The sequence below is a fragment of the Coregonus clupeaformis genome, chromosome 32, assembly GCF_020615455.1.
Source record: "Coregonus clupeaformis isolate EN_2021a chromosome 32, ASM2061545v1, whole genome shotgun sequence".
In the NCBI taxonomy this organism is placed as follows: domain Eukaryota; kingdom Metazoa; phylum Chordata; class Actinopteri; order Salmoniformes; family Salmonidae; genus Coregonus; species Coregonus clupeaformis.
The window spans coordinates 1,308,525-1,318,495 of record NC_059223.1 but is presented as its reverse complement, the minus strand read 5'-3'; the positions used below and the strand labels follow the sequence as shown (position 1 = coordinate 1,318,495).

At 47.2% G+C, this 9,971-nt stretch overlaps 1 protein-coding gene across 2 annotated transcripts in view; it reads left to right on the top strand.

Moving 5' to 3' along the window:
* Positions 1 to 1,077, top strand: part of fto (FTO alpha-ketoglutarate dependent dioxygenase) — a 153,552-nt gene extending 152,475 nt beyond the window's left edge. For both annotated transcript variants that reach the window (XM_041895437.2, XM_041895431.2), the window contains exon 10: positions 559 to 1,077. In XM_041895437.2, coding sequence (XP_041751371.1) covers positions 559 to 565 — 7 coding nt within the window. In that variant the 3' untranslated portion in view covers positions 566 to 1,077. The remainder of the gene's footprint in view (positions 1 to 558) is intronic.
* The last annotated feature ends 8,894 nt before the right edge of the window (positions 1,078 to 9,971 follow it).

Below are 9,971 nucleotides of genomic sequence, written 5' to 3'. Positions count from 1 at the left end.
CACTTATATGAGTCTGCATACCTCCCTGTAGCTCCTTGATTGTCCTACCACTATACAACAATACTTAACCATCTCCTTCATAGACCTACATTGTGTTGCCACCACCCCCTATTCTGTAACTGATGCCTCTCTGGCCAGCAGTTATCTTCCTTAGTCATAAATACAGTTTAATTATCCCGTCCTGTTGGCATTTAAACTCAGCAGACATTACTCTGCAGTACGCTGGCCTTGTCATAGCCACCATGGCTCTCTGCTTGGCTCATTAGATGTTTCCCAAATGGCACCCTATTCCCCATGTAGCGCGCTCTGTTTGACCCGATACCTATGGACCCTGGTCAAAAGTAGCGCGCTATAAAGGTAATAGGGTACCATTTGGGATGCAGACATTGGCTCCTTCAGTCCGTCTGTTAATTGCAGTGTGTGGCCGGGTCCCGGCCCTGTCTGCACTCTGACATCTCAATGACTTGTTGTCATACAGACGGAGTGAGTGACTGTGGACGAGCTGTGAATGGAAGAATGGAGGGATGACTGGGCTTGTGTTTTGTTTCCTCCTGTCAGGATGTGAAGGATGGGACACAGAGAAAAGAGAGAGAGAGAGAGAGAGAGAGAGTCACCTATCGTGAGGACAGACTACAGAGAAAGAGAACAGGACCTACCAGCTCCTGCTTGTGTCAACGTCCTCCAATGGGGGTACACTTCCCCACCACACCCCAGCCCACCCTGAACCCCACCCAACCCTGTACCTCACGCCACCCCGCCCAAACCAGTCTCATCTAGCTTTGCCTGGATGGACCCAACATGGCTGCACCATGAAGATAGAACCCTGATTAGTGCTTTGCTAACATGCTATAGCTGGCATTGGAACTAGTCTCACAATGGTAATGTGGATAACCTGCAGAATTAAAACTGAATGTGTAGGAATGTATTATTTCAATGAATGTTCTGTTCCTTTTCTACATTTAGCCAGCTTTGTGTATGGATATGACAAATAGTCATACAGATTTAGGATCTTAATTTGACCAGTTTCTCACAGCAGGACAATTATCCTGCAGCAACAGGAAATGTGAATTATTGGGTGGATTATAATTAATGGATATTTTTGAAGGGGTTAATACATTTTTACTTAGGGCAAATCAAGTCTGACATTTTCAAGTGGAAATGACAAACTTCAGAAGCCCTTTTATACCTTGAATACACTACAAGTTTGCATTTCCTGCTGTACAGGACATTTACTGCAACAACAGGGACATCAAATTAAAATCCTATATCTGTAGTACATTTATACTTTCTGTTTCTAATTCAATGTTGTTCTAATGTTCTAATGATACTGTTGTATTCTAATGTCCATTCACTTCCTGTATTTCATATAACTGCAATTCACAACTTTCTTGTTCAGAAGATGTGACTGAAAGTGTTTATCTGAAGTGTGTGTGTGTGTGTGTGTGTGTGTGGTTGAATGTGTGTCACTGCAGTATTTACAGTGTGTGATATTGGATATGTGTGAAGCAGTATGATAGGGATAGGGCATGTGCCCGTAGCAGGGCTGGAAGATGTTTGTGCTAGAGAGGAAAGGACAGGAGAGTCTAGTCGGCCTCTAGGTTCTAGTAGGCAGGCCTCTGTCTGCAGGCCTGTCTCTAGTCTGCTCTGTAGGCCTGAAAGGCAGCCCAGGCAGATAGCTACTGTAGGGCTGGAAGGCAGCCCAGGCAGATAGCTACTGTAGGGCTGAAAGGCAGCCCAGGCAGATAGCTACTGTAGGGCTGAAAGGCAGCCCAGGCAGATAGCTACTGTAGGGCTGAAAGGCAGCCCAGGCAGATAGCTACTGTAGGGCTGAAAGGCAGCCCAGGCAGATAGCTACTGTAGGGCTGAAAGGCAGCCCAGGCAGATAGCTACTGTAGGCCTGAAAGGCAGCCCAGGCAGATAGCTACTGTAGGGCTGAAAGGCAGCCCAGGCAGATAGCTACTGTAGGGCTGAAAGGCAGCCCAGGCAGATAGCTACTGTAGGGCTGAAAGGCAGCCCAGGCAGATAGCTACTGTAGGGCTGAAAGGCAGCCCAGGCAGATAGCTACTGTAGGGCTGAAAGGCAGCCCAGGCAGATAGCTACTGTAGGGCTGAAAGGCAGCCCAGGCAGATAGCTACTGTAGGGCTGAAAGGCAGCCCAGGCAGATAGCTACTGTAGGGCTGAAAGGCAGCCCAGGCAGATAGCTACTGTAGGGCTGAAAGGCAGCCCAGGCAGATAGCTACTGTAGGGCTGAAAGGCAGCCCAGGCAGATAGCTACTGTAGGGCTGAAAGGCAGCCCAGGCAGATAGCTACTGTAGGGCTGAAAGGCAGCCCAGGCAGATAGCTACTGTAGGGCTGAAAGGCAGCCCAGGCAGATAGCTACTGTAGGGCTGAAAGGCAGCCCAGGCAGATAGCTACTGTAGGGCTGAAAGGCAGCCCAGGCAGATAGCTACTGTAGGGCTGAAAGGCAGCCCAGGCAGATAGCTACTGTAGGGCTGAAAGGCAGCCCAGGCAGATAGCTACTGTAGGGCTGAAAGGCAGCCCAGGCAGATAGCTACTGTAGGGCTGAAAGGCAGCTACTGTACTGTGGGGCTGATAGAAGGATCCCCATCCCAACTGCCACTCTCTTCATAATTGCAGCTGTTCAATGGCTTTTAATTAGTCTTAAAGCGTGTAGAGCACCACTTGCCCTGTAGCGCTGCAGGCCAGAGACTCAGATCCACAGCTTCTGACAAAACCAGCCAGGAAAGAGAAGCTATGGGTGGAAACGGGATGGTTGTCAAAGCCAAGCAGAGCAGCCTTCTTTTTTATTTCTTGGTAACACTTTATTTCAGGGATCATCAACAAGATTAAGCCGCGGGACGATTTATTTATTGAGCCAATGGTCGGGGGGCCGGAACATAATTACAAATAAATTGACCGCAAGAAGCCCAAACAGATATAATGTTTGACTAAAACATAATAATTTCAAACCTTGCTTACATTTGTATATGATTACTTGTCTCTCTATTATGCATCGGAATACTTGGGAATTTAAAAAAAGTAAAGAAGTGTATTATTTTTCTTTTTTAAACTGTGGGGGGGCAAATAACACCTCCCGCGGGACGCCAGTTGGGGAACCCTGCTTTATTTGAACTAACCACCATAGTGCCTTTATAACAATGTTGTAAACATGTCATAATGCTTCATAGCTTGTGTCATTGTCATAACTGAAGCTTTATGGCATGTTTTGACAAGTTATGACTCGTGGTATGAAGCTTTATAACATGGTTAGGACATTTTTATGAAGGGTTATGAAGAGGTCATGGTGTCTAGTTCAAATTAATTGTTACCAATTTCTTTCGCTATCTATATCTATCTATATCTATCTATATCACCATGAAGTAGAAATTATATATAGTGTTAAAAGTTGTTTTTTACTTCTGAAAGTTTTTCCAATTTCAAATGTTAACGGTTGCCAAAATGTTGTTCTCTTGCTTAATCTTTTTGTATGTTGACAGAGGTTGAGATTGTAGACTTGCAGTAGACTGGCGGTATTGTTGAGTCGAACTACTATGTGCTCTGCTTCACAGCTCAGCTTGTCTGTCTGAAGCATTAGGAAGGCAGTAAATAAACCAAGACAGTGTTTTATGACCCTCTGCTCTCTGTGTGGTGCTGTCTGTTGTGTCGAAGGCTCCTGCATCATGTTCATCATCACACTGTATCCCACTTTGGCCTCGCTGTGTGTCTGTGCGTGCGTGTGTCCGTGTGTGTGTCTGTGTGCGTATTTGTGTGTGTGCACGTGCTTTTGTGCGTGCATGCACATTTACACATGTACACATTCCATTTACCAGGCTGTGTGAGTAGGCTATCTAAGTGTGTTTTACCTTTTCTCAGAGTGTATTTGAGCAGTGAATTGAGACTCATTTGTCAGGTGAGTGTGAGTTACAGTTCTCTGGCCTGCATGCCCTGTCACCGCCTGGCCTCTCTCTCTCCCTGCCAGATAGATGGGATGGATGCTCTGGCAGCCATCTGTACAAAGTCCTGTTATTTACTGGCCTCTTTAGCCTCTTTCACTGGAAAACAAATTAGCCCAAGTGTGTCTGCAGCACAACTAACCCCTGGGTTTCAGGCCACTCTGTCCATTTACTTACTCTGCCAGGCTGGCCCAGCCCTAGCCATGTCTCTGTAAGGCTCTGTAAGCCAGATAGACGGGCCATTCTGTCAGTCCTACTCTAGCTTGTTCTCTCTACTATGATGTACTGTATGTGACTGTATATTTCAATAAAAGTTAATATTTTGACGGGTAGTTATAATTGGAACTGGTTGGCTCAATAGCTAAATGTAAGGGCTGCTATTTCACACTACAGGTGTGTAGAAATGCCTTTTTAACTGAATAATTACTCATAAAATAATAATACACCCCTATGCAGGTTTATAGGCCTCTCCCACCAGGAAGGGCCTGCTGGGTTTACACAGTCAGTTGAAGCCACAAGCCCAGCCAAGCTGAGGAAAGAGTATACTGTATGTAAGTTACAACCATGGAGACCTGACTCACTGCTCTACCTGGCTCTACCCCACTACCTAAGGCCATGCACACTCTCAACCCTTAACCCTGGCCTAGATACAGGTAGCTCCATGTAGTATAGTATTGAGGTAACCACCCATCTATAGTGATACCCACCACCTCAGTGGGATCTAACAATTACTCTATGTAAAAGAACAAAAGACTAACATAATCATCCTCTCTCTGTCTCTATCTCTCTCTCTTACCGCCTCCCTCCCTCCCTGATCCAAGAGTGAACCGGCTGAATTAGTTGAGCAAACACAGCAAACTGATTGATTGATGTACGTGGGGTTAGATGATGATGAAGTATGGCCACTGTTCTGTGTGTTTTCCCCCGTCCAACAGCCCCATAGGTCGGCCATGTTAACTACTTCCTGTAGTGGCTCAGTGACTGAGTGATGGATGGCCTAGCTGGGTATATACTGTCCCCCTGCCTGGCCGGGCCCCGGGGCTGCTGGGAAAAGGCCCCACTTGAAGAGACAATTACATTGTGCTAGAGGGGAGGCACAGGTATGCATTGTTCTGCCCAGGTCAGCAGGCAACAGACCAACCCAGCCTCAATTAGGCCAACAATAGGTGGCAGGGAAGACAAAATAACCAGGTGTGTGTTGTGGAAAGTATCGGTTTGGGGTCATATCCCTTTCACGTGTGTGTGTGTGGCCGGGGATTGGGTGAAAGGGGGGTTTGGAAGTGAGTGTTTGTGTGTGCGTGCACATGCGTCTGTATGTGTGCGTATGCTGGTTGGTGGCCCAAGGCAGTAGTAATAGTAGGAGCAGTCGGAGGTAGATGGTATCACTACTCAGAGGTCTCTGTCAGCAGTGGGCTGGGCCATGCTCATTTGTCAATGACAGAGACAAGCACTGGTCAACACAATGACACAACATTGACTTATTGACCTATTCTAACTAATTGATGACATACTGTAAAATGTCATGTGTTATTTGTACCAAAATCGTGGCCATACAAATTGCAGTGGTAAATTTGTAATGGTAAATTGCAGTGATTTCCAATGCAATAAATGATCTCTATTTTATCCAATTCCCCCATGTGCACATAATCAGTACGTTCATGTACAAAACAGCTCATGCTTTGTTTTCATCACCATCACTCTTAATTCCTCATGGAGAACATATTTCAACATCTTCACTGACTTTTTTTCATTTCTTCATCGCCATCCATTCACCCTCTCCTCTCCTCTCCTCTCCTCTCCTCTCCTCTCCTCTCCTCTCCTCTCCTCTCCTCTCCTCTCCTCTCCTCTCCTCTCCTCTCCTCTCCTGACTTGACTGATGAGTGGGTTATAGTCTGTGACAATAGCTCCCCAGAGCAGCCCCTCCATATTCCCATGCTAGGGCCAGAAGCATGTTAGGCTACAGAGGCAGGTAGAGAAACAGGAGAGCCTCCACATGATCAGCACATAATACAGGTCCTGTTTCTCTCCTAACTGGGAATGAGAGGGCCAGTCAAAACCATGAGCTCTGTCTACCAGCTCATTAGCAGATAGGCCCCCTGTACGTACACACACACGTCTCTCTTCCACCCCCAGCAGTGTTACCAGCCTGGCAAGGACCAATAGGGTCAGATGGGTTGCTGACTTCCAAAGCCTCTTTTCAAAGTAAAACAACCAATCCCATAGACTTCACATCCTCTGTGTGTGGGTCTGTATGGCTTCTAACAGTTTCACAAGCGCTCAGTTCAGTAAGTATTAGGATGAATGTGGTAGCACTGTTTGTGGGAATCTAAGTTAAGTGTTGCTGTTGTTGTTGATCGCAAGAGCTGAATGCCTTTAATGAGTTCCAGAGGGCAAGGAGGGTGTGTGTGTGTGTGTGTGTTCGCATGCGTGCGTTTGTTGTGGGGGGAAGCAGATCAAAGAGTAGCATAGCTGATGAATTTGGAGCATGTTTGTGGGACACTTCTGTGGCCTGGCTCTGGTCACTAGCCCGTCTGTCCTACAGGGCCTCTCTCTCTCCCTCCCTCTCTCTCGCTCTCTCTCCAGCCTTGATCTTCACTAGTGGCTCTGAAGTCCTCTGACCCACTTTTTCCTCGACTCTCCGGCTGGGTCTTCAGTGGACATGTCCAGCCCTAGACCCCCTAGCTCCAGAGGCCTGCTGCTCCAAAACATGACCATTTCCATCACTCTGGTCACCACTCTTCGTCTTCAGCTCGACAAGCTTTTTCTCTTGGCTCTGCCTGTCTGAGGGCTAGAGAGACCTCCACTACTTCCCTCTCCTCTCTCATTCAGATTCACAGCTCCTTTTTGAGCCCTGTTCCCATGAGTTGGATTGTAGCATTTGTGCTTATTTCTGTCTCACTTCCTTAGCGGTGTTAGCGGTGTTAGCCTAGTTAGCAGTGTTAGCCTAGTTAGCGCTCTGCCATCCATATTAGTGGGATTAGAATGGCTCTATTTACTTATGCCAAGATAGAACATCAATGAGAAGCCAGGCATAATTGAGTCATCATCTACACTGAACAAAAATATTAACGCAACATGTAAAGCGTTGGTCCCATGTTTCTTGAGCTGAAAAAAAAATACTGAGGAGTATTTCTGTCGGTAATAAAGCCCTTTTGTGGGGAAAAACTCATTCTGATTGGCTGGGCCTGGCTCCCCAGTGGGTGGGCCTGGCTGCCAAGTGGGTGGGCCTATTCCGTCCAAGGCCCACCCATGGCTGCACCCCTGCCCAGTCATGTGAAATTAATAGATAAGGGCCTAATTAATTTATTTCAATTGACTTATTTTCTTATATGAACTGTAACCCAGTAAAATCTTTGAATATTGTTACATGTTGCGTTTATATTTTTGTTCAGTATACGTCTCATCTAATATGGATGAAATGCCTGTTTGATATCACTGGCTTCTTCTGCCATGCCTGCCTGCCCGGCTGGCCAGAGAGAGAGAGAAAACAGCCTTAGCCAAGCAATTCTCATCCTCTTTTTAGATGAGAAAAAAAGAAGCTTAAAGCATTGTGAGTTTCCCCCAGAGTGAGGACGGACCTGACGTGGCGGTCTAAAACTTAATCAGCCGGGTGGAATTAGCCGAGACAAGTCACTCTCTGCCGCTGCACCTCTCTTCTCTCTTGTCTCTCACGGTCATCATGTTTAATGCATCTCCTGGACAGCGGCACACAACGCGATGAAAGCTCCGGCTATTAGGCCAGCATTAAGATGTTTTGATAGGTGGCACAGCGAGGGGGAGGAGAGGAGAGGAGAGGGGGATGGTGTGATGCATTCATAAAGAGAGACGCTCACCTTATCTGCGGCAACCTTGAAGAAGGATGTGTGTGTGTGTCAACACGCACACACACAGAAACACACACACCTTTCACACACACCTCCACGCTTTTTCGCTCTTGCTTTGATTGACAGGTCCTCAAATGAGTAGCTGTGGGCTCTGGCCCTCCAAATAACTGGGCCGTCAAATTACATCCAGAGCGCTGGCCGTGCTCCTCCCCCTCCTCCGTCGGCAGGGGATGTCTATTTATTTGTCTGTTTATTTGCTTGGTTTAAATATTTGGTGGGGAAAATATTGAATTTTTGTCCCCCGGTCAGAGTGGCTCATATTTAGTTAATAAAGAATGGAGGAGGTTGTTTGCTCAGGAAAGTGCAGGATAGGAGACTTTATTTAAGGAAGTCCTTGGAGAGGATGAGGGGATGACCTTTCTCTCAGCCAGGCGATGCTGTGTACACTGACTGCACTGAGCTTAGCCTAACGCTGCTGCTCTCTCTACCTAGCTCTATCTCTCTCTACCTAGCTCTATCTCTCTCTACCTAGCTCTATCTCTCTCTACCTAGCTCTATCTCTCTCTACCTAGCTCTATCTCTCTCTACCTAGCTCTATCTCTCTTTACCTAGCTCTATCTCTCTCTACCTAGCTCTATCTCTCTCTACCTAGCTCTATCTCTCTTTACCTAGCTCTATCTCTCTCTACCCGACTCACTCGCTCCCTCGCGCCAACCCGCTCAACCTCTCTTTCTCTGTCGATATCGCTCCATCTCTCTGTCTCTCCTTTTCTCTCACTCTGTGTCCGTCCGTCCGTCTCTCTCTCTCTCTCTCTCTCTCTCTCTCTCTCTCTCTCTCTCTCTCTCTCTATCTCTCCCCCTCTCTCTCTGTCTCTCTTTCTTCCTCTCTCCACACCCTCTCCACCTCTCCTCTCACTATCTCTTTCTGCTGTGTCCTGCTCTATTTGACTGGAGACTGAGGAGTCTCTCTCTGGATTCTCCTGGCTGCATCCAGGTTAAACTCTTAATTGCCTTCCAGTGGGTGGTTTAAGGCCCTGGCTCACTGAGGCTCAGTCCCTGTGCTGGGCCCTGTTCTGGGCAGTGGGGGGTTGTGTGTGTATGTGAGTGTGCGTGTGTATGTGTGCGTGCGTGCTTGTGTGTGTGCATGCGTGTGTGTGTGTGTCGTCCCATGTTAGATTACGGCACAGGGCTGTCTAATGATAAAGCTCATTAATGTAGGTGATGGAGATGACCTTTGACAGCAGCATAGCTTAGCATTGTTCAAAGTCAATGATCCTCCTGGAGACACATACACAATGATCCTCCTGGAGACACATACACAATGATCCTCCTGGAGACACACACACAATGATCCTCCTGGAGACACACAAACAATGATCCTGCTGCACACCTATGTCTTTCTCTGTCTGTCTTCTACTTAGGTCACTCTCTCTCTTTCTCTCTCTTTCTCTACCCACTTTTCACCTCTCTCTGCCTCCTACCTACATGTATCACTCTGTATCTACTACCATGTATCTTTTTACTCTCGGTCAGCTCTCCAGGCCACTCAGTGATGTAATGCTGTAAATCACTAGTAGTGCTATGAGATGTGACAGTATATCTTGTTGATATGTGGACCCTACTCTTCCTGGAAGTCCTATGGCCTGGATAATGTATCAGACACAGTAACAACACACAGTTACAAAGCGTCTCCCCCTTTCGCTCACGGCTAGAGACCGTTGAGGTACAGAGAGGTGTGGTGTGTCCCTCAGTCCACAGGGGGCTGTCCACAGTACAGGACCCAACCCTGTCACCACCACACGCCCCCGATCAAACCTCCCTCCAACAACAGCCCCATAAGCCATCTCCCTGATAATGCTTTTCTGCCACTAAAATAAAACCGCTAACTCGCCCGCACCACAAATCAATGGGATCAATCCTGCAATTCCTCCGCTTATAAATCTGTTGTCAGCGACTGCTGGCTCGCTTGTCGCTGCCTTGTCTCCCCACCCCACCCCACTCCCCCATGCAGTCAAAACAAAAGACAGGGGCCATGTAGCCAATAGTCATGTTAGACTCCGATCCTCTCACTACTCCACTGAGCCACACAGCCCACTAGTGGTTAAACAACCCAGTCATTTCATAACCTCATATTACAGAGTTAATGCTCCTGTCTCAGTGCTCCACCCATGTCATTGATTCCTGTTTAAAAGGCT